Here is a 24439-nt window from a genome sequence, read left to right on the forward strand (position 1 = left end):
GATAACAGGTTATCTGATCGACGTCATATCGCCGACAGTCGGCACGATTCGGAAGTTTCTTCTCTGTCGTTGAGGTCCAGGTACCTTCAGTTGTCCTCGCGCTGCAATTCGCCGCTGCAGGTGAGTGCCGCCGAACTACGGTAAACTCCGTTGCCGCGATTTTTAGGTTAGGGCGCTCCCCGCGCCCGCGACCTTCACCGTCGCCTCTTGCTCGTCGTCACTTATTAAATTCTTTGTTGAATTCCTCGTTGAACAGACGACGAATCTGACTTGAATACTTGATTTCAGAATCGTAACGGACGCTAATTCATGAACAGCATAGGCGAGGCATGCAACGATCTGAAGCAACAGTACGACGCCTGCTTTCACACGTGGTTCTCCGAGAAATTCTTGAAAGGTGACACGAGTGACAGCACATGCTCGCACTTATTCAAAATGTATCAGCAGTGTGTCAAGGTAATTAAAGCGGGATTGTAATCCTTAGGAAATCCACAAGTGTATAACGCATGAAAAGGGGGAGAGAGAGAGCGAGGGTGTAAAATAGCGAGGGTGGCAACATGGAGGCTTGCAGTGAGTTGAAACAGAAGTACGACGCCTGTTTCAACAGTTGGTTCTCCGAAAACTTTTTAAAGGGGGATACCAACGATTCGATGTGCGCTCCCTTGCTTAAAGTCTATAAAGATTGCGTAGCGGTAAGTTCTGTGAGGCTCTCCCTTCTCCGCGGGGGGGTCAGATCGCGATCAGCTGCCGATATCGTTCGGAGAAACACATTTTATTAAAAAAAAAACCTTTGAGTGAAGGGGCCAGCGACGTCAGTAATTCTGCGCTTTCGTGTTTTAGAAAGCCATGAAGGAGCACCATATTGAACTGAAAGATATGGAAACGAATTATTTGGAAACCGAGAAGGAGAAGCCGCCACACAGTTGACATAAAGACGTTTGCACGTTCACATCTGGGTAGCTACGCAGCTTTTTCACGGACAATCGGCAACGCAAACAGTGCAACTTTGGACGTCGTTCCTACTTCTTATGATGAACAGTTAAAATTAACTGAACTATAGTTAATTGATAGTTAAATGTTGTCAACTAGCCGCTGCACTATTGTTGCCGAACATTCTACACACAAGTGACATTAAAACATTTTAATTGTTGTAACAAGAGAAACTATGTACATATAATGTCTATGTATTATCTATACGTAATATATACATGTCATTAATAGCAAATTTAATTGGTTCTGTAATTTTAGCATTCTTTATTATATGACATCTTGGATTTTTCTTCAAAGACCTACACTTTGTGCAGACAAAACCTGTATAAAATTACTTCAATTGTTGTAAATGAAATAGTAACTGGATAACGTAAAATAAATAAATTTACAGAGCTAGTAAATATATAGCTAAAGGACTTTTACATGTCTCTTCGTTGGAACAAGAGAGAAAGAAATACGTTTGCTCAAAGAAAAAAAAAAGCAGAGCAAAAATATTCAACGACGGCAATAAGTTGTTATTTGTTTTCACAGCATTCAGATCTTATAACTTTCTAATATTAGTCCGTTTTAAATATAAAAATGCAATTTATTTTCGTTATATAAATTGACGAAGAAGAGACCTTTTGAATTCCTGTAGTATTTATTAATCACTGTTTTTGGATTCCGCGTCAGACGAGGATGGAGTACTCTCTATGGGTTCTTCCGCATCGCTTTCATCCGACTGATCGTGTTTTCTCTTTTTCGCCGTTTTCTTTCCAGGATTCTCCGCCGACCTCTTCTCAGGTTTTTTCTTCTTATCCTTCTCGTCTTCGCTTTCGTTGTCGGAACGCTTCTTTTCGGACTTCTTGCTCTCATCGCTACTACTATCGTCGTCGCTAATATACTCTTTGCTCTTGAAAGAGGTACCACTCATTAGCTTGCTAGGCGACTCTTTCTTAATCTCCTTCTTCTTCTTCTCTGTCTTCTTTTCTTTATCTTTATCTTTAGTTTTACCGCCCCCGCTCTCTTCGTATTCTTTCATCGATACCGCATATTCCTTCTTAGCCTTGGCCGCCTTTGCCTCCCATTCAGATTTGTCCTTAAGCTCTCGCCACATCTCGCCTCCCTTTTTCGCAATTTCCGTCACGCCTATTCCCGGATTGTCCGCCTTGATACCGTCGCGTGCGCTGTTCAGCCACAGCATGAACGCCGTCGGAGGCCTCTTCGGTTTGTTCGCGTCCCTCTCCTTCTTCGGCTTCCTCTGCTTTCGCGGCTTCTCCGACACCGTTTTTGCTGACTTGGATTTCTTCTCCTTCTTCTCTTTCTTCTCCTTTTTGTGACTGGCTGCAGATGCGTCTGAATCCTCGCTCTCAGAGCTATTAGGATTACTGTCATATTCCTCGGCGACATCGCTTTCATCTTGATTCGGATTAAAGTCCTCATCGGTCGAGCCTTCCTCAGAATCTTGATTCTCCTCGCCGTCGCGTTCCTGTGCCTCCGCCTTGACTCGCGCCAAGTAAGCGTCCGGTTCGTCCTCCTGATCGCTGTCGCCGAAGTCCTCGTCGTAATTGAGTTTGTCGCTCTTGCCGCGATTTTTGACACGCAATTTCTTTGCTGTGATAAAGTCGAACAGTTTACCATATTCTTCCTTCTCAATGCTGCTAAATGTGTGCACCACTCCGCTCGTAAGCTCGATTTCAAAGTCAAAAGATCTAGTCGATCCGCCACCACGCGCAAAGTTTACTGAGGCTATCTCTTCGAAACGGATATGTATCGGAGGTTTGTGCACATAAATAAAACCTCGCTCGAGCGGATATAGATATCCTGCCGCAGCTTTAAAAGAGCAACTAATGGCGGGTGTCCCAGTGTGACCAGTGAAATGCCCAGGGCCAGTCAACTTTCGATTAATGATCACCTTCATCACCTGTAAACAAATAATTTTCGCATAAAGATAAAAATATAAACACTAAAAGTTTTCTTTCTCTTTATTTTTTTTACTAACCTTGCCGAGCACTTCGTACGTGGGTCCCGATAATTCTTTAGTCAGCTTATCTTCATACTTTTCCTTCAATTCCTTTTCAGTAAACGGTAATTCAATTGAAGTTTCCTCTTCCTGATTGAAGAGGAGTACTAAATAGTGATAGCGCGTTTGGCCTTGTTTAATAGGCGGATCTAAGCTCACGACAAAAAACATTTGCCGATTATCCTTGTGCGGAAGTAAAAAGAGTCTCAATACAGTGGACATGGGTATTTTGTAGTCGAAGGTTTTGCCGTGCAGTTGAAAGAAGGACTGGAATATCTTGATGTCGTAACGACCACGCGGCGTTAGACAATGAATCTCCCTGAATATAGCAATCGCGTCGCCGCTCACACTGATCACGGATGCCTTATCCATCACCTGTCGTAATCGAGAAATGTATTAGTCTTCTGTTTTCGGTTTTAGGTCTGCAAATATATTCACGTGCATATGTACAGTCTAAATCCTTTCTCACCTGTTGATGGAACGCCTCGACGGGATCTTGATCGGCGCTGTCGCTAACGGGAATGTGAAACCTCATCTCCATCAGACTGACCGGAGCGTCGTCGTTCTGATGGAACTCTAATGTCACCTCGTTCTTTCCCGTGTTACACTGCGACACGTCGTACAAGGGTATTTCGAAAGCGGTGTGATGACCGACGTCGAAGCTCAAGACAGATCCGTTGAACTTTGCGGTGCCCCAGTTCCAGCCCTTCAAACTCAGCTCCTTCTCCAACATGTCCTTCTTGTAATTGACGGAGAAGAACTTGGCGATCTTCTCCTGATCGGCCTCCTTGAAGCCTTTGAAGCGATGCAGAGTGCCATTTTTCAGAAAGATACGCAAGCCCCAGGTCCCAATGAACTTCTGGTAGTTCACCATCTCCATATCGGAGGCGGAGATCTGTTCAACCTTTCCCGTCTTTTGATTCTTGAAGATCAAGTGCTGATCGGTTAACTTCAGCCTGCCCGGCGTCTAGCAACAATAGAAAACGATTCGTCGATTATATATAAATCACTCGAGAGATTCTCACATAATTATCCGTACACTAGAAAATTCCATCATCTTCAAAGCGTATTTTTAGCAAAGCTGAAATCGAAGCTGAACGATTGAAGATATTGGGCAAAGTTCGCGCAATTGGAAGACAGATTGCCGTTCGAACTCAAAATAGGTAATTCAGAAACATGGTGTTTCGCTTTTAAATCACGTGCGCGACATTATTTAAATTGTTTTGAAAGCCGACGAGGACTCTTACCATAGCGCCCTTAACCTCGGCGAAGATGTCCGGATATTCTAGGAAATCCATCCTGAGGAATTGTCCGAGAGCCTTATTCGATTTAATCTAACGACGAACGATGGTCCCGGAAAATCGTGCAAACCACTCTCTCCGAACGGCAGATGCGCAATAACGAATCGGACATGTGTTGTTTTCTACTGACGAGATCGACGAGGTTACAACACAAAACGCGGCAACGCGCTAATTGGGAAAAGATGGCGGTTGAGGCGAGGGGGAGCAGCAGAGGCACGCCGCCAAATCACGCGCGATTGGCCATCGAGTAGAGATTTTCGCAAAGTTCCCCGAAAGTTTCTCCGTTTGCTAACCAATCGTGCGACGTTTCCTTTTGTATCGAAGTTAGCAGTCAGCTAGTTCCAAATTCACCCAAGTTAACCGCCGTGTTTAAAAAGACCGAGATAACTTTCTTTTTCAGGAAAAGTTTATTATAAATAAATATGTTTTCAAAGAGCAGTTAAGATACTTCAGCGAAATCGAATTGAAATAATGAAATGTTAGAAACCAAGCGTGAAGCGTCGCGGCATACTTAATTTTAAAATAAAATAAGATGCGCACAAATATCAATTATTTAGTAAAGCAATAGTATACATTCTTTTTCTTATTTAAAATTTGAGATTGTATATATATCTTGAGATCAAGTAAAATTATGACACCCCTGACCGGTTTTCTTCCATTCTTCAAAGCTGAAATAATTTCCTGTAAATATTCAAAAGTTTTGGTACAAGCAGATTGATCATTACGTTGTTAAAAGCACAATCAAAAAGGTATAAATAAGAGGTATAAAAAAAGATATAAATGTAATAACAAAATATCCTGTTTCTTAAAACAGGATATTCTTGTATTTTTTTTTTAAAGCAATGCTTTAATACAATTGAATGTTATTCTATTATCACAATTCATAGAGAGATCAGTTGCAATTTACAATCTGATCCCTTTTGTCATGTCTTTCAGTCTCTGTTTAATATAATCTAAGCAATACAATCTAATGCATTCGAATAACGATAAATGTAATGTTACGGTCGTCAGTTCATTAACAAACTTTTTAACCAATCATCTGGATCATCAGGCTGGCACATATCTACAGGCTGGCTTTCATTGTTCAAAATGTCTTCTAATAACGCGTCTAGGTCACTATTACATTTATTCACTTCGTTCGTTGCACCTGCGCTATTTGTAATATTTATATCGATTAGCGTTTTCATAGGTTCCGATAATGTCTCCGCGTCAAAATTCGCTTCCACGCCGCTCGCTGTAGTGTCCGATTGCAGCTTGCCACTTTCGCCTCCGGTCTTACACCGCGTATTTAAATCGAGCTGCGTGCACTCGTTGTCAGACACGTCGAAATTCTTGGAAAAATCCATTATGCTCGCGTCCATGAGCGAATGCTCCTGTTCCTGTATTTGTCTATCGTCGCAATGTTCGCTGTGCGCGACATTAGAAAAGATTGTAAGATTGATATTAGTCTTTTCGATGCTGGTGATCTTGGGCAGCAATCTAAAAATATTAACGTCCTCAATCTGTTCATTCGTAATGCCTCTATCTTCTTCAGTGGACGTAATGCTTCCCAATTCCGGTGATTCATTTGAGGCAACGTATTCGCACTGAGGCAACGTTCCAACTTTATCCTCCGCCGGAGGATTGGGCGAATATTCGGTGCTCGCGATCTCGGTCAACTCTTTGGAGAGCTCTCCTCCGGGGGTTACCGGTGGTGTGTAGAGCGAAAGCTCCATCAGCGCGGGCATGTCCTCCTCTTTGGCGAAACTCAATTCTTCGTCCCAGTTGCAGGAGAGGGCTGGTCTAGGGAAGAATTTTAATTCCTCGTAACCGATCGGCCAGACGCACTGAAATACGAGAAGAATCGTGAATGCGGATGCAAAGAAAGTATGTAAAAAAAAAAAAGGGACAAGAAAAGATTTGTTTACTTGCTCCGACTCGCAGGAGAACATCGCTTCTTCTAGGTTGACCTGAAATACCTTCACTCTTCTCTTAATGCCATTCTTCGCGCACAACGGACAGAATTTCTCCATCCTAGCTGTAACAATCGCGGCGATTAGTTTATTTCACACGAAAACAGGCTCGATGGGGCGGGTGTAAACAATGAATCGTGCAGCTTTTTGCGCACGAACTTCGTGATTGCAAAATAAAATAAACGTACGTTCCGTAGCTAATCAAGCGCGACTAATAACGCCTCGGATGTTTTACATAATTAAATATTGCAACGTTTTATGTAGCTTTCGTCAACGCGTGCTCTCGAGCCGCTAAACGCGAATAACAATAACCTACGAAACGCCGGCATTTCTCGCTGGGGCAAAAAAAAAACGAAGCAAAGTCCATCCTTACCGAGGATCAAAACTGCAACTCGAGAGATAATTCCGATCGTCGGTAACTCAGAGAGAGACCCTAAAATTCATGGTGTTGCATTCAAATTTTTGGAAAGAAGAGAAGAAAAATTGTCAAATATTTCAGAAAATGCTACGTCGAATATCGTGTTTAGATACGTACATGTATTTGTTCAATATTCTTTACGTTTCGTTTGCAGTTTTTGGTCTTGAAATTTTATCGCTATCGCCTCGCAAAAACTTGTACCTCTGTAAAAAACTTAATGCGGACACAGATTATATCATTATATATTCATTATAATATACCAGACCTCTGTTGCTCTGTTGCGATATCAGATTGTTATACATTATACAAACTCACACACTTTAGTTTAATTATCGGCCGCTTGGTGCCTATCACCTTATACCTTTGCGATTATTTAAGTTAATTGCAAAATTTATGTTATACATTTATATTAGAATTTATAATATTTTAGTCGAAAATCTTGCAAATAATTGGATAACATTAATCCTTCAATATTAACTAGGTTTTATTATTTAGTTTAATTCCACTATTAGCTTCATTTCGGAAGAATAAAATTAACAAAAAGTTTTCTTAATTCTCGATAGCGGTTGTTTTGTAATGATTCTTATATGAGGATGAAGCATAGATGGGTACTTTGGATCCTACAAGGCAGAATTAACTCATGGTCGGATCTTGTATACTCATAAGATCGTTCTCGTCATACACTCGAAATGTTGTGTGGTCCATTTTACTTGCTGGGGATGGTATAGTCTTAAAGACTGTCCCAGACATTCGGACGGTCTTTTGAGTATACGTTCGGACTGTGAATATTGTTCCTTAAGGATCTGGTAGTCTGATACTAGTCAGAAAAGCGTTTACCTTTACCTGGACCTTCCATTTAAATTTCTAAGCTCAATAAGACTGATTATTACCTAACCCAATCATTAGGAAATTGTTTCTTTATTCGGTTTTTACCATCACATTGGCTTTAACTCAATCTCATTATAATAGGAACTAATAAAATTCAAGCAAAATATAAACATGGCATATATAGCAATGCACGTGCGAGGATAACCGTGGTTGGATCGATTAGGTATTGATCACAAATTCGAGATAGATATTGGGACACAATACTATGTCGTTGCCGACGATTTGTGTATTGATCATAATTGTATTTAATCTTCGATCATCCTCAAACTATACTGCTTTAATCGATACATAGCACAGTAAAAATCGAGTAAAAAAGAGCAGTTTCCTTGTTCATTTAATATATTAATAAGTAATAATAAATATTAATAAATATATCATTATACAGTATTATTATACAGTATTAATATAATACCGGCACCACATGTGTTCAATATAGTTAAGGGCGTTAATGCCGCCGTTCGTCAAGCTATATTGTGATTGCAATAGTGAGATTTCATCAATAGTGAGTGGGTGCGGGCAAAGCCCCCCACTTCACATATCATCCACGCATCTACTAACTTAAAAAGTCTAGGTAATGGTTTAGGTGCTTAAAGGCTGAACTGGTAACTTGACTACCCTTTTTTTTTTTTACAAAAGCTGTATTTCTTTATTTTTGCAATATATCCACTTTCTGGCTGTTATGCTAAAGTTAATAAACTATATATTTTTGCAATATATGACAACTAGGCTGATAGCAGATATTTGTTCAGATAGGCGCAACGGATCCGGTATCATCTGTGTCCGCATTAAACTCGTGTTTTGCCGATATAATCTGACCAGCAGATTGTTGGCAGAAACCGAGCAAAATCTGTTCATTATTTAAACATTTAATTTGATAACTTTTATTCGAAAAATTCACCTATCAAGTTTCATGAATTCTTCGAATGCCAGATTGATTTAAAACATCATAATATACATAGCTTAGGTCTCTTTTTTTGCCATTTTATGAAAGTCGCTAAAAGCATTTAAAAGTCTTATCATACACATTTCTTTCGATTCAAAATTGAGTTTAAAATTTAAATTTCTTTATTCAATAATGATTAACACACAGAATTCTTCTCTTTATTATATAATATATCATGCACGCACGCGAGTGCTTTTGTAACAAAAAAGGATCAAAATAAAATAAAATTTATGCAGAAGTTATATTAAAGCAGATACTAATGCAAATGGAAATAAATAAATAAAATAGACAAGTAGCCAGATCACTCATAGGAGTATACATATAGGTATATATATATTTTTTTTTATACATCCGCGCAAAGTAAATCTTCTATTATCAATAAAAAGAGCGAAAATTACGATAGAAAACTACCGAGTCCTAACAACTCTCTACGAGAGGTCTCTAGTTCAATTTGTCAACTCGGCGGGCGATATTCTAACCTATCATAACATGCCGGTGATAACAACAGTTGCGCATATCAGGTAACTGATACTTCAAACAAGAAGAGGAATGCAGTTCAGTTAGTTCAGTGCCAGGATGTCTGGATAGATCTAAAGAAGAAGAAGAGGTGAAGAATGGATTCGTATCGATCCTTCGTGGAGAGACTCACACGGGCTGTGCGCACTCAAGATTTCGAAATCTTGCCGAATATCTTTAAGGACGGTCAGGGATCTCTCGCAATTGTTTCGCTCGAACAGCGTGGTAAATATGAATTAATACACAAAAACAATGGTCTATGATATCTCATAACCAAATCTTATCGTTTGTAAAATGGAGACGCCTCTCGTTCTGACTGCCACAATAATTTAAACGAGAGACCGTTTTGATCATTTTTTACATTCAACTTTTTTGAAAACGTCGATATAAGCGAATGAATTTATTCGAATTTTCAAGCCTTTGAAAATTTTCTATAATTTTTTATTACGATCCGTGTTGAAAGGTGGCTCTTTTTACAAAGACTCCGTTTCCTTCTGATTGTACTACAATATAACAATTGAATTGTGTCATATACATATATACTTATCTATTTTAATTGACTAGGTGATAATTTGTCTGTATTTTTTAGAATCAGCTGTATGCAGCATACTTAATGGCGTGCTACGGTTTCTCAACTCCGAAATTGAAAGACAGACAAAAGCAAATAGACAAACAAATAAGTTCGCTGATATAGCAGTGAAAGAAGCATTTCACTTTCTACAATTTTTTGTCGAAAATTTTTATACTACTCCATGCTTTGTACGGTATATTCGTGGAGTTAAGGTATTACATTGTATTTGATATTTGTGTATTATATGAATATTGATTGATAGCGATTGAAGATAGTGATCAGTAGTATCAATGATATCTAATGATTAGAAAGAGCTTGTAATGTTACGTCTATTTCTAAAAATAATATTTTGAAGTAGATGTAAAAAAAAAATGAGATGCTGCACTTTTATATAAATCTCATAATTCAATTATAACAATATTTCTGTTATATGTTGCAGGATGTGTGTCAGTTTGCACTGACTGTAAAATGTAATCTTTTTACCAAAAAAGCCGCTTGTGATGTATTTACAAAATTGATAGAATTATTTGAAGGTAATGCAAGCTTGCAGCTTGCCAAGACAATCGAGAAGTTTACTAACATACCTTATATTAAAAGCTTCTCACGAAATGGTAAGAGCATTGGATTTCATTAGAATTATGTGCAGAATGTATCGTAATATCTCATAAATTTTCTTGCAGAAAGAAGATCGATATTTTGCGTACTCGGTAAAATAATCAAGCACAATGTAGGTGTCTGCTCGCCACAAAATTGTTCCAATATTTTCAAACAAATGAAGTCGGATGCGTCTGAGGAGGTAAAGTCAGTAGTAATGATCTATAAATTTAACTGTGAGACAATTTATTAATTTTTGGAAACAATTTATATGATATTATAATTTTTATGTGCAGTATGATCCTAAGACCAACGTACGCACTGACTTCTGTATGTATTTCGATTCCCTTGCGGACATGTTGGACAGTGTGGAACCACCGGACAACATAAAGGAGACATTTTTCCGCGAATTTTACGAGTGGATTAAGAACTTTATCCAATCAAGCGAACAGCAAAGGGCTAAACAGGAAAAAAGAACAGTAATGGGATCAGCGATTAAGCTTCTAAATCGTCATATGAATCTGTTTCAAGACCTGCTGTATCCTGATTACAAGTACTGGCACGATACCCTCCGGAGCTTATCGCTCGAAACGACTAGTTACGGTGTTAGCGGACAGTACACATTGAAAAGATTTTATCGAGTTATCGGACAGATTCTCACAGATCAAAATAGTGAAAAGAGCGATTTAAAAGTAAGATAAATGAGATATATAAGACGATTTTTTATTCGTGACGAGAAAAGAACTTACTAAGTGAACTGAATCTCAAGGGGGGGGGGGAGGCTTCAATAGATTAAAAATATATAGTTTCTTCAATTAATTCCAGTTTTGTAATTTATGATATGTTTTTGGTTTCAGTATTTTTTGGATTATTTTCATACAGAACTCAAGAAGATTAACTTAGATTTAAGCACATTGCGATTAGTCGTTTATGGCTTCAGTCAAATGGCTGCGCCATGCAAAACGCATCTGGATGAATCCAATTTAAGATCTATGTATTCCGATATAACCAGTTACGCGCTTCCTCTTTGTGCCAGGTAAATAAAATTTTAAATAACACTTGTAATATAATTATATTGGAATTTTTTAATATTATTAATAAGAAGGTGGCGAATAATTTCTTCATCTGTTCTTTTTCAAGTGAGCATAGCCATTCGACGCACATAGAGAACGTCTGTTGTTATCAGGAAGCGCTCTCGGAAATACTGTGTCACATGACTGACGTTACAATTGAAAATATTAATGTCATCGTAAAGCTTAGTATTTATACGATCAAGAGATTCCCCGATTTAACAATATCCAATAAGGTCGGTGTTTACACATTGACCAGGACTATCAGCAATCTCGCGACCGTCAATAAAGGTCTGCTGCAGCGATATCTCGATACTATAGGTAAGTAAATTTATCTTTCTTTAACGATTAACTTTATTTAGATAATTTACAAAGAAAGTTTTACCCAAGATATACAATAACATTTCTCACTTTGAATTACCCAAAGGGTAATTACATAACGATAATAATAGTCTCGATATGCGATGTATTAAATCTCATCTTTGCGTCCAGTTTACGACGGCGTTGCGTGGAGTTGCTCGCATACGTTGGCGCTCGACGCGGAGCTGCAACGAGAGCTGAACAATCTGTCACAATCGCCAGTATGCTACAAGAACTATCTGCCACTATGGACGGAGCTGTTGAACGCCGAGAACTATCGCGGACACGAGGAGCTGGCGCAATACGTAGCGAACACCATGTTGGACGTGTGCATCGCGTTGATCAACCGGCTGAACATACAAGTGAAACGAAAGAACGAGGACACCGTGCTGTCCGACGTGGCCCTCACTCAGAGCGCCGTGAATCAGGCGGACTTCCGCGTGTTCGCGAATCTCGTGGACCTTTACGTGGACGTGATCGACGCGTCAGAGCTACAGTTCGGCAACACCGTGCACAGATTTCTCTACGAAGTCGTCCGATTGTCATACAGGTATCCGCTGATATCCGGCTTCTACAAACTGATTCGGGCCGGTATGAAAATCCTTGCTCATATATCAGAGGAGAACAATGCAGAGTTGCAACGGACGAAAGAGCTTCTATCTAATTACTTGTGTCACACTCTCGATTTAATCCCCGCGTTCTCTAACGAGCTATTGATCGCGTGCCTCTATTTGATCTTGGATGCGCCTTTCGCGTACATCGAGGACGCGCTATCGCGCACACTGCCGGCGTTCAAGATCGCGTTCACCGTCGGCCTGAGTAACCTGGAACTCGCGTACACCGCGCTCGCTACTCTGGAGACGTGGACGACGTCGACAACTGCACAGAAACGGGAGCGAGATGAGCGAACGAACGAACTGTTGCGCGAGATCGTCGCGTACCTGGAGCCGTACTTGCGTAGCACGGAGAGCTCCGTCGAGCTCTCACAGGACTTAACGACGGCGAGGAAGCGCGTGAAGCGCGTAGACGTGATCGACACCGAGTGTACTCTGCGAAACTTTCAGCGGCGAGTTCTGCTGTTCCTCGGATCACTCGATCACGATTTGCTGACGAGCTTCGTGCACGAGCGTGCTTCTCGCAGCACCGGGGCGTCCTGGGATCACAAGAATCTACTCAAGTACAACCTGTCGCTGCCGGACGCGCGACCGGTCATCCATTTCGATCGGATGCTGCCGCGAGTAATTGCGCTGGCGCGCGACTCCAGCGACCGACGTACCAAGATTGCGGCTTGCGAGGTTCTGCACTCGATGGTGACCCTCTTTCTCGGCTCAACGGCGCGATATCTCGGCTCGAAGAATCCCTACGCTGCTCTCTACGGCACCCTGTGTCGGGCTGTAGTCGCCCTCGGCTGTGACTCCGACGAGGTCGTGTACGGTCTCTTCCATCCATTGGCAATGCAACTGATGCGCTGGCTGAGCTCCAGGCCCACGTCAATGTCTCTGGTGATCGATGCACTGTTCGACGGTTTAACCGATGATTCGAATTCGGCTTTACGCGAGTTCTCCGGCATGTGTCTGGCAGAATTCACACGCTGGTCAATAAGGTATCTCAGCGCGAAATCGACTTTATGATATTATTTTTTTAAGGGCAAACGTTTCAATCTCAGAATGATTAATGAATTAATCTGTCCATTAGGCAAGCGTCATCCATCAGCACCTCGTCGGACACGAGAACAATTTCGCATGTGAGTAAGATCATTGGAAGGATCAACAATCTCGCGTTGCACCCGTCAACGCGTAAACGCGTAGCTGCAGCCGTAGCCTTCAATCATCTCTACGTGATACTGCGCGAGGACGATGACACGGTGTCGATCTACTGGTTGGAGATATTTTACTGTTTTGTCCGCAGCTTAGATGGATGCAACGATCCGTCAATCACGAACGCGCTGTCCCACATCGAGAGAGTAATGAAAGTAATGAAATCCAAGCTCGAGGCGGACCTTCTGAACACGGCTGGTGTCCTCAAGCGTCGAAAGCCGCACGAGTTCGATGACGCGACTCTGATCTCCGCTCTGTACTGGTTGCTGTCGCAATGCGGAACTCTCGACGAACATTGCCGTGCGAAATGCATGGAGCTGTACGTCAATTTATCGCAGTACGTCGGCAGTGGTGCGCAGGAGATGACGCAGAATTTCGTTGAGACTTATGGGATAAATCGACTGAACGATATCATCTTGAAAGGCTTAGAATCAGGTGTGAAGGATACTTCCACGACCGATAACGTGACATCGTTGTTGAAAGCTCTGGATTGTTACGTGTGGTTGATAGACAAGAAATTGTTGCCGGTAGAAATGCTCTTTCCCACCGACGATGTGGAGCAAACGATCTTTCTCTGTATTCGCAATTTTGCTCGTCAATTCTGCCGAGTAATCGCGGTGTCTTCGGCGGGAACATCTGAGACAACAATGAAGTCTAGAGAACTCGAACAGCTGCAGGCGCTTCAGTGCAAAGCTCTGATGACCACATTAAACTTCATACAAGTGCTACTGAACATCGACGTGAGTTGTCTCGATTACTACTCGATTACTTTTAATTTATCTTGCTAAATGTAATTAAGATTTATTGAACAATCAAATTAATGAATAATAAAAAGAATTGAGATAAAATATGAATATTGTTCATGAATAAGTGATCAATCATTAATTGGAAAGTAGGTAATTATATTGTACCTACTTTAGGATTTATTTGATAAACTCTCTGTTTTTCTAATGTCTATTAATGTGACATGTTTGTTGAGAAATAGCTTTGCAATAAACTTTTACAGTTATTTATTTTCCAGATCAACGTTCTACGGGAATCATTATGGGATGACTCGTTGTCCGAGTTAACGATTAGATGTATAATGCATCCACGAGCGGTCGGTTTTGATATGAAGAATATCGAGATGACAGATAAATTGCCACACATCTTGGAGGCTTTGTTAAACTCTATGAGATCAAGATACAACTATGCTCTACCAGGTATCTTCAAGAAGCATCTTTTAAGTTTTGTTCGGGAACACATCACGAAGCTTCTCAATCTACGTAATATCGCGCAAAACGACTTCTGCGATGATCTGATTCAACACGTTAACGGTCTGATCTTGTTAAAGCGATGCGATATGCTCGATCCAACGGTCTTAGAAAGAAGCGCTTTCACGAACGGTGATAACGTAGTTGAGCGGATCTTCAAGTTTTTGGTGAGCGAACGAATCGGAGAATTGGTCTGCACGGACTTGAGCGCGCGATTGATCGAGTACTTGCGAGCTCTGATGGAATTTCAGTTCTCGCTACTCTCGTCGACGATCGAGAAGCCGCTGATAATAGGCGAAGACACTCGGTCGATGACCGAGAAACTGGTGCAATGGATATCGAACAATGCCCCGGTAACTAGTGCGGACTGCACAATAATCACGTACGGCGAACACTTTCTGAACACGTTCAAGAGTGTGATTTTCAAATTTATGTTGACGAATGTGGGCGCAATCAAGCACATCTTTGATACGTCACCCGACGATCCATCCTTCCTATTGAAATGGACCGAGGATCTGTTGCTGTTCCTGAAACGTCACAGGCGTGAGCTGCAGGTTGACATTGACGCTATACTCAATGTAATTCTGCAGCAATTCTCCTGTCTGAATAACGCCGTCTGTAATGTGAACAGTCGTAAAGAGAGGCTGATGAATATCTACAGCATCGTGGTGCATCTGAAGTCAAAGCCCACGGAGATTATGCAGAATCAGGAATTCTACAACTGGATTCGGGATGAGTTGATAAACAATAATCTCGAGTACAAGACAAAGATTCTTAAAAATTTCTTCATCTGCCTGACAGATGTGACAGATGTGGATCGCCAAGACTTGCAGAGAAGCTTGCGGACTCTAAAAAACGACGGAAGATTGCTGTGCTCAAATCTCTCCGAGACAAACGTAAACGCCATGAAGGTGATCGATTGCTTCGAGACGTTGCTGGTGCTGTTGTCGACGACCAGGTCGATAATAATGCTCGAGTGCGTGATACACTTCGCTGCCGGTACCGGCAAACGTCTCTTCGAGAACGAGAAACTTGAGGAACATCTGCACGGGTACTACTACGAAGCGACCCTTGAACACGTTCTAGAATCGCTGCAGCAGACCTACAATGCGTTCATGGATATGAACACTCCCGAGAACGAAAGACTCGACATTCTAAACAAATTTCTCTTGCCAGCGTTCAAGTTCTGCGACGCAATCGCGATCGAGCGTTTCTTTGAGAAAAATATCGAAGATCTGAACAAGACCGCTGATTTACGTATCGTCGACGATGATGATGCGGTCAAGCAGAAAATCGTATCGAAGATTGGATACTTTCAGTTGATAGCGGTCATGTTTGCCCGGGTGGGCGAAGACAAAATAGATGCGAACAATAAAATCGAAAAAGATGCGATCGCGCAGAATAACCAATTCCTAATCAACAAAGATCTTTATAAAAATCTTTATAACCACGCTCTAAATATCCGGTCCCTGAGAATAACGCGGCCAGAATGTAAGGAGTTCACGCGTCTGCTGCACTGCTCCGCATACAATTGCTGGCTGGCAATCGTGAGCCTGAAGAAGGAGGAGCGTTTCTACTGCGGGGCGTTTGGCGAGAATGAGGAGAAAAAACTCAGGATCTGGCAGAATATTATAGATTGTGACACGCAGTACCAATTTGGTCAGATCTTCAAGGAGTATCCGAAGACCCGCGAGATCACCGTTAACATCAAATCCGCGGAAAACAGGGATGGACAGCGTACGCACAGATATGCCTATGTTCATAGCTACGATCTGTCGTCCTGCACATTGAGCGAGGACATTAATGCCTACGATTTCAACAAATGCGTCGTGTTGCCGTCCGATTTTCGTCGTCACGCCTCGACGACGAATTCCATTGATTCCGATCCGCTTCGCGCACACGGTGCGACGAGCATCGCCTTACAGAACAGCGATTTTAACGAGCACGAGTGCATGCCATATATTTGTGTCCTATTACGGCATATCAGAAAAACATTCGGGTTGAGCAATGACAATCACCTTGAGAAGCCGCCCGATTGGCTCGATTATTTCCTCCGAGGCTTGAATTCAAAGAATAATAAGAATATTCAACTGTTTATACTTAAGGTCATTTCAAACACCGCAGATGAGGTATTCAAGCCCTATGCCAAGGCTGTGCTGGGACGGATTATCAAGGCTATCGCTGATTATTTGGAACGATATGATTTGAACTATATCATTACAGACGTTCTGGAGATACTGCTGAATTGGGACGACGTGACCGTGCTGAGCACCGAGAATGACAAAAAAGAGGCACAAAGACTCTTTAAAGTGTTCGTCGAAAAGGTATTAAGAGCCAACAATAATCGTCGCGTGTACAACTACAATCTGAACCTGATGAAGATCATGGTGGAGAAGTGGCGCAGCTGCTTGCGAGTGCCGGAAGAAGTCCTAAAACGAAAAATGATATCTTCGCCGGCGGCCGCGGTGTATCTCATTCTGGTGCTTCTCAACAACGGCATGGAGGAAAAAGTCGTCACTGAGAACGACATCGTCGACTTTCTGCTGAGGCCGTTAAGCGATCGGAATACAGACGAGACGCCTTTGCAGTGCTGTGAGTGTCTCGGCTTGTACCTGCGTTCTCTGGACAACGGCAGATGCAACGAGACTGAAAGAGAGAGCAAGAAACGCGAGGTGAAGAACAGGATCTTCGCTATCCTCGGTTCTGTTTCCACAGACATAGATATGACCAAGCAGGTGAAACGCGTCGCTGTTCTCTGCCGAACTTATCCCGAGGTAGCCAAGGATTACATCAACGTCACGATCAACGCTATGGCCAAATCTGGCTCTCTGGAAAGAGCCTACTGCCTGGAGATATTCGCGTTAGCGATGTCGAAGATGAGCGCGGAAGAGATTGTGAACAATCTGTGTCACATGGAGCTGCAAAGGATTCTGATGAACCGGGAGTCGTCTTGCGCAAAAATAGCATTGCAAATCGTCCGCGACATGGTAGCGACCGTCTCGCCGACGAATCTGCTGCCCTACGTGGAACTGACGTTGCCATATATCAAGGAAAATATTACGGAACACCGGGAATTGGTTTACGACATACTCATGAGGATTCATAAGAGATATTCGGCGGACATTGCGGACGACGACGCGACTGTACGAAATCTGCTGTCCGTCAGCGTGCAAAATCTTCTAGCCGGTCTGCTGGACCCGTCTTCCGATCTGCAGGACAGAATACTGAAGTTCTGGACGGAGGAGACGAGCCTGAACACAAATAGCTCGAAGGAGCGATTGATCGCACTTCTGGCCATGCATTCGTCGCAGGTGACAACGGACGAGGACGCATTCGCACCCTTCGTGGCCTTGCTGATGTTGCAGCTGACCACCAAATCAATAGACTACAACAGGAAGATGTTCGACGAGCCCCTGCAGAACAATTGTAACTTCGACGAGCACAAGATAACCGTTTCCTGGCGGAGGCGGAACCTGAGCTGCATGACGCCAATGTTCGTCGACTCGCTCGCTTCCCAGATGAGCTACAGCACCTTCTCTCAGAGCGTCGACAACGATTTATATGGAACCTACACGACTCCTACGTTCTCTCATTCACGTTTCTCGAACCGTGTCCCTGCGAGGCTGCGCGCGACGCAGGATCTGCAGTTTACGCCGACTTTTCTCGAGGACGACGATGCCGCGGATGTGGCCACGACGCTCGATATTTCGTCGGACGACACTGGATTTGATCGAGGGTCAATCGCGTCCTCGTCGAGAAGACCGCCGCAGACGGGGCACGAGAGATTCACCAGGATTCTGGCGAACACCTCGGACGTCTCGAACAACATGCGCAACCAGCAAATACGAAGGAACGTGGAACGAGCAGAAAAGATAAAGCAAGAAAGCATCAGGCAGAGAAGCAGCGTGAAATTGTATAGGTAAGACACCGACTTGGCTTGATGTTTTTTTTTTAGATTGATTTTAAGTAATTTTGATATTGCTAATGTTTTTTTTCTTTTCAGAAACTATAGGATCGGAGAATTTCCCGACATCGAGATATCTCATGCGAGTTTGATCGTACCACTTCAACAGTTGATCAAATTGGATCGGCTGATCTGCAAAGATGTGACCGTGTCCCTGTTCTATTCACTGATCGGAGAAGTGATCGAGAGGGAGAGGAGGGATGATTTTCGTCGGACCATCGTGGAGAGTCTGAAGCGAATCCTGCACGACTCGTGCGAGAGAGACAGCTCTTTCAACGCTGTTGTTTTAGAGACGTTGCTACGGTTGAGTCGGGACGCTCCTACGGTCGCCGACTGCGATCCGCGAGACATAGTGAAGACGTCTAAGGCGAATCATTTGAACGCTCTCGGTACTCTTCTCCTGGAACTCAGTTTACTGCCTGATGCGCGGGACGATGATTCGGGGCCCACATCGAGTAAGAGAATGCGAAGACACGACGATGACATTCGCAACGAGGAGACCAGGAAGTGGACGCAATTGGCGTCTCTCTATAAATCACTGAATGACGTTGACGTCGTTCTGAGCATCTTTCGAGGACGACAAGCTTTCGGTCAGAATGTACAGGTAATTTTCACAAGTTTATCAAATTAATTTGGATACGAGATAATTTCGCAATAATCTTCCATTGATCAGAACAGAATTATTGACTTTGTTGATTTCGGTAAGTTCTTCCCATTTGAAGGAAAGCTTTCCTATCCCTCTTAAAAAAAAAATAATTTAATATCTGAAACATGATAAAATTTTCTGATGAAACCGGATTTGTTGACAAAAAAAATCATATTGCTCGGAGTATAAAAATAACGTTATTCATCAATCTCTGCGCATTTTGTGCTTAGGAAGCGGCTCTCGCGGAAGTGGACGGCGACTGGATTCGAGCGAAGGATGCGTTCGCGAGTGCTTACGAACAAACAGAGGATCCGTCGATTAAGGAGCACTGCTTGCAAGGATTACTTGAGGCCGCGAACAATTTGTGTGACTGGTCGGCGATCGACCGGCTCGTGAAAGGCCGTGCTGAAAACGGAAACCTAAACGATATCTGGAACGACGCATGGAAGGACTGGATGATTCCGTATGCTTGCGATGCCTATGTACATATGTTGGAAAACAGAGACTGGGCATTGAACAGCAACGATATGAGGACTATCCAGTCGTGGACGGACGATCGAAACAAATTGCAGCATCTTATGCCCGCGACAGGCGAAAATCTGGTGCTATTTCTACTGAAAACGGACGATCAATCTGTGAAAAAGACGACCGATCTGTTAAATGATCTTTTAGATATGACAGGAAAGCAATGGGTTGGGTTGAATCCCCTCTGCACCGAGCTAGGAATACGCAAATTATTTAAGTTGCAAGTCATGAACGATCTAGATGCTTCGCTCAAGATTCTTCGATGCGCAAACAGTGCGGACAATATGACGACGCTGTTGAATTTCTGGTCGAGGAAAGCACCCACGATTCGAGACAACCTCATACAATGGAACAAATTAGCTGCCTATCGAGCATATTCTTCGATGTTGTTTGAGGATGATTGCAGAAGACGGAAAAAGAAGCTATACCAAAAAAATTATCAGCTCCGACTGGACATCATCGACGCAGCGTTGAGTCAAAAACACCGATATATCGCCGAGGAACACTTGAAACATGCAAATAAGTATCTGAATTCTATAAGTGAAATGGTCGGTGAGGAGGATGACGTCCGTCGTCCGAAGCTATCATTAGCCTGGCTTGAGGCTAGAATCAAGAGTCTGTGCGCCGATGTCGAGATGGACGTGTCCAAGAAAATGAACAATTATACCGCTTCTTGGGAAAGCTCGCATGAACTGTTGAAGAGTGAGGAGCTCGACCCTGACATGAGCACTGCCATCAAAGAGCATATCGGCACGATGGCTTCGAAGATCGAATCCTTGAGCAGGGAGAACGACGCGTTCGCCAGCACATTGGCGAGCAACACTATCTTACATAAGGACATAGGAACGACGAGTATCGACCTGGATAACATCCGGGAACATTTGCTGAGCTACAGTTTGGACAAATTGCAATCTTGCTGCGAAAATCCGACTACTGCTAGCGTCGGCGAACACTATTGCGCTTTAGCCAGACATTGTTATAGACTGATGAGTACTGACGCGGAGAACGATGAGATCTTCCAAGAATTTCTGAAGTCTACTCTGAGATCCATGAGTCACGATTATCTCGAAGCTACGCACTACTTCCCCTGCTTGCTGAGACCCAAACGACTGCAGAACGACGAGACACGAGCGATGTTCGTCCAAGAATGCGCCAAGCTGCGACCGTGGCTGTTCCTGCGTTGGCGAGACCTGCTCTTTTCCCACCTGGGAACAGCGTCGATCTCGACCGCAATCGTATCGATCGTCGAGAGGCTCGCCGAGACTTATCCCGACGCGATCGCCTACACGTATCATCTTACCGTCGAGAGAAACCCTGGTATTCTTCAGGACGAGAAAATCCAGCGGATACGTTCACTCCTGCGTGACAAAGCGGAAGAGTACGAGCGGTTTTTGCGGGCGATAGAGTACGTGGCGCAACCGAAACTGTATCTGAAACACCATCTCGACGAGGCGATGAGGGATCTGTCCCGAGGGAAAGCGACAGCCATCGAATCGCTGTTGCGGAAAGTCTATCCGAATTCCAGCGTGGCAGAAAGGAACCCGCGACCGGGTGTTATCTTTAATAAGGAGATTGCGGATTATGAGAGTGAAATAAGAGCCTTGGATCCTAATAATCGCGACACCGCGCGAGATGGGATACGAAGACTTAAGGAGCGGTTGAACAAGTCCTTCCGGAAGAACATGAGATACGAGAGTAGGCTAAAGGATTACAGTCCGTTCTTGCACGAGTACGTCGGTGGTAGCGGCGGCGGTATCGAGATTCCCGGACAATACACCGGCGACAGGGAACCCGTGCCGCGCTACCACGTGAGGATCGCGCGGTTCGAACCGCAGGTGGAGGTCATGCAATCGCTGCGCAAACCGATTCGCATTGGCATGATGGGCGACAACGGCAGGGAGTACAAGTTTCTGGTGAAATTCGGCGAGGATCTGACGATCGACCGGGGCCTGCAGCAGCTGTATTCCACCATGAACAGAACGTTGCGCAACGACCCCGGCTGCAGACAGAGGCGCTTGGCCATCGACACGTACGAGGTGATATATGTGTGATATGTTATTCTCCAATTTAAATACCGTTTACATATCTTCGCTACTGTAACATATGAGCTTTCCTTTCGCAGGTCATTCCACTGTCAAGCTCGTTCGGTCTCATTCAATGGATCGAGGACACGAAATCCTTAGACGATCTAGTAAAGTTCACTCTGTCGAATAACGAGAAGAATCGGCTCACGGAGATCTGCATGCGGTACGCGAAATGGATAAAGGACGCAGCGCCTACGAAACAGCGGATCACCGATTGGTACAAGGTATCCCTGTCCAAGTATAGTCAGGAGGAGGTCACGGAGAACATGAAGCGCTTGATCAGCAAGACGAGGCCAACGGCTCTACGTGACGCGTTTAACATGATCAGCCCGTCCCCGGAATGTTTCGTCACGCTGCGACGTAACTTTGTCGCAAGTTACGCGACCATGTGCGCGGCGCACTGGCTCGCAGGAATCGGCGATCGTCACCTACAGAACACCCTGGTACACGTCACGACCGGACGTTGTCTGGGCATCGACTTTGGCCACGCTTTTGGCAGCGGCGTACGCGCACCGATACCAGAACTCGTGCCGTTTCGTTTGACACCGCAGATCATCGAGCTGCTGCGACCCTTCACGGAGCGAGACCTCCTGGCGACGATCATGACCCATACGATGCGGGCTCTGCGCGACGATCGAGGCCCGATCCTCGCTTGCATGGACATTTTTGTCCACAAACCCGTCCAGCGGTCGTTGAGCATCAACGACGGTGAAATAACGAGGAACGACGACGAAGATATTGATGCAGGTATAAAAGAACACACAATTTGCTGTGCAAAGATATTCTGGAATTTTACCGCGGTCGATCCCGATGCACGTCATCGAATCCGATTCAGTAAAATATGCTTACTGTAAATATGTTATAAAAATTAGGAACTATTGAGAAGATATATATTAAAAAAGGAATCATATATATGTACATAAATATATATTTATAGGATACGATTGTAACACACTTTATATGTACAGAATTACAATCAAAGTTGCTAAAGCTAAATAGTTATTCTACGTGTAATGTGAGTGGGCAGACTGAGATAAATTAAATATTATGCATATATCTTATGATTTGCAGATTTAACATGGTCATCCAAAAGGAATATCGAGATAGTTGCGAAAAAATTAAATGGAATTCATCCGTCAGTCATCACGTTGGAACAATTAAAAGAAGCTCATGACGATGAATACTTTGCGAGGTATCACGCAATCGTCACCGGCAATGACGGGCTCAAACAACCACGGGCAGATGTAAGGAGCGATCGCTTGACACCTGCAGAACAGGTAATTTTGATACTGTGAGAATTTTTTACTGAAATTTTCTTTTTATTCCTCGACATTAAATGATCGGCCATGTTTCAGGTGGACTGTTTGTTGGATCAAGCGAAAGACCTGAATATCTTGGGCCGCATGTTCGAAAAGTGGCAATCTTGGCTGTGATGCTGTGCGATATTCATGGAATATGTGAATATTACATGTGAAATATCAATGATTTAAAAAAAAGTACGGCAATCACGTATAATCCAAAAAATTTGAACCAAACTTATTTTGTGTACTTACGTTAAATAAGATAAGAGACTATCGCAATATTAATTGGACAAATTCAAATCATGGACAATTTATATATAATGAAGATATAATTCTGTTTATTAACATAAATAAAATATTTTCTGCATTATATAGTTTATATACACCAAATGTAATAGACTTAGCAAATGTCTATTACTATTCGGAACTGTACAGGATATGTTTGACAAGTTAGAATTATGCAGAAAACTGTTATGATATTAAAATATTAGAGACATTTATATATTCCTTATGCTGAAAGTCAGTATACATTTCTAGCTTCGCTAATTCATTGCATATATAATAAAATATTTTTTATATCTTTTTAAGATAGACAAAGTTTATTAGATTTTGTAAATGTTAAATGTACTAAATAGATCGTTAAAAACTACATATAATTGGGTATATCACTTGAAAAAGAAAAACTAATACAGGAGATCGAATATTAATTTTAGATTTTTGAGACTTAATTACTTCGAAAATCATCGAATCACCTTTAGAAAATCGCGATTGATTTAACAGACAATTTTGTTTTGAAATATTTAAAAAACTACTATTTTTTTATTAATTAATCCAAAGAAACTATGTTTGGTTGAATCGTTCGTATTATTATCTGTTTTATTTAAAAAATAGAATATACAAGTATGTACCTATATTTATAATTTATAATTTATGAATTCACGTATATCTCAGATCTACCTCTTGTGGAAGTTTCCGGGACTTCCGCGGAATTAAAGGAATCATTGGTATTGAATCCCCAATAATATGTATGTCATACTTGTGTGTGAGTGATAATACCGGTCAATTTACTACTTTTAAACGTATAATTTTGTACAATCACGATAAGATTTGAATTATTAATACTGCTCAGTCAAAGTCAACTATCTCTAATATATTCTTAATAGTAAATGCAGGCGCTAGCGTATCGAAATTAATTAACTCTAAGCTAAAACCTCGTGTAACACTGTCAATAATAAAATATTATT

General features: G+C 42.5%; 4 protein-coding genes across 7 annotated transcripts; 2 read left to right on the forward strand and 2 right to left on the reverse strand.

The window, feature by feature from the left end:
* Positions 1-27: 27 nt before the first annotated feature.
* On the forward strand, positions 28-1605 carry LOC112467772 (TP53-regulated inhibitor of apoptosis 1-like). 2 transcript variants are annotated; one of them, XM_025036568.1, is made up of 3 exons: positions 28-120; positions 289-456; positions 841-1605. In XM_025036568.1, exons 2-3 carry the CDS (start codon positions 310-312, stop codon positions 925-927), a joined length of 234 nt encoding a protein of 77 aa, XP_024892336.1. In that variant the 5' UTR covers positions 28-120; positions 289-309; the 3' UTR covers positions 928-1605. The 2 variants fall into 2 exon arrangements, with proteins under 2 accessions (XP_024892336.1, XP_024892337.1); XM_025036569.1 differs by lacking the exon at positions 28-120 and adding an exon at positions 485-692 and having other exon boundaries at positions 306-397.
* Positions 1478-4465, reverse strand: LOC112467770 (FACT complex subunit Ssrp1). The gene is made up of 4 exons (XM_025036565.1): positions 4240-4465; positions 3462-3959; positions 2972-3367; positions 1478-2893 (listed from the first exon to the last, which is right to left on the reverse strand). The coding sequence occupies exons 1-4, from the start codon at positions 4288-4290 to the stop codon at positions 1634-1636; spliced, it is 2205 nt and encodes a 734-aa protein (XP_024892333.1). The 5' UTR covers positions 4291-4465; the 3' UTR covers positions 1478-1633.
* A 647-nt stretch (positions 4466-5112) lies between these two features.
* Positions 5113-6913, reverse strand: LOC112467818. Of its 3 annotated transcripts, XM_025036656.1 has the most exons (4): positions 6781-6913; positions 6619-6678; positions 6201-6310; positions 5113-6119 (listed from the first exon to the last, which is right to left on the reverse strand). In XM_025036656.1, the coding sequence occupies exons 3-4, from the start codon at positions 6303-6305 to the stop codon at positions 5301-5303; spliced, it is 924 nt and encodes a 307-aa protein (XP_024892424.1). In that variant the 5' UTR covers positions 6306-6310; positions 6619-6678; positions 6781-6913; the 3' UTR covers positions 5113-5300. The 3 variants fall into 3 exon arrangements, with proteins under 3 accessions (XP_024892424.1, XP_024892423.1, XP_024892422.1); XM_025036655.1 differs by lacking the exons at positions 6619-6678; positions 6781-6913 and adding an exon at positions 6434-6561 and having other exon boundaries at positions 6201-6306; XM_025036654.1 differs by lacking the exons at positions 6619-6678; positions 6781-6913 and adding an exon at positions 6434-6561.
* Positions 6914-8966: 2053 nt separating this feature from the next.
* LOC112467790 (DNA-dependent protein kinase catalytic subunit-like) lies at positions 8967-24347 on the forward strand. The gene is made up of 15 exons (XM_025036605.1): positions 8967-9235; positions 9600-9793; positions 10021-10192; positions 10262-10377; positions 10472-10867; positions 11033-11211; positions 11316-11566; positions 11738-13208; positions 13301-14162; positions 14444-18594; positions 18679-19243; positions 19516-21846; positions 21933-22641; positions 22966-23171; positions 23250-24347. The coding sequence occupies exons 1-15, from the start codon at positions 9109-9111 to the stop codon at positions 23325-23327; spliced, it is 11808 nt and encodes a 3935-aa protein (XP_024892373.1). The 5' UTR covers positions 8967-9108; the 3' UTR covers positions 23328-24347.
* Positions 24348-24439: the final 92 nt, after the last annotated feature.

This window comes from Temnothorax curvispinosus, unplaced genomic scaffold (genome assembly GCF_003070985.1).
Source record: "Temnothorax curvispinosus isolate PA1 unplaced genomic scaffold, ASM307098v1 QBEX01017816.1, whole genome shotgun sequence".
Lineage (NCBI taxonomy): Eukaryota > Metazoa > Arthropoda > Insecta > Hymenoptera > Formicidae > Temnothorax > Temnothorax curvispinosus.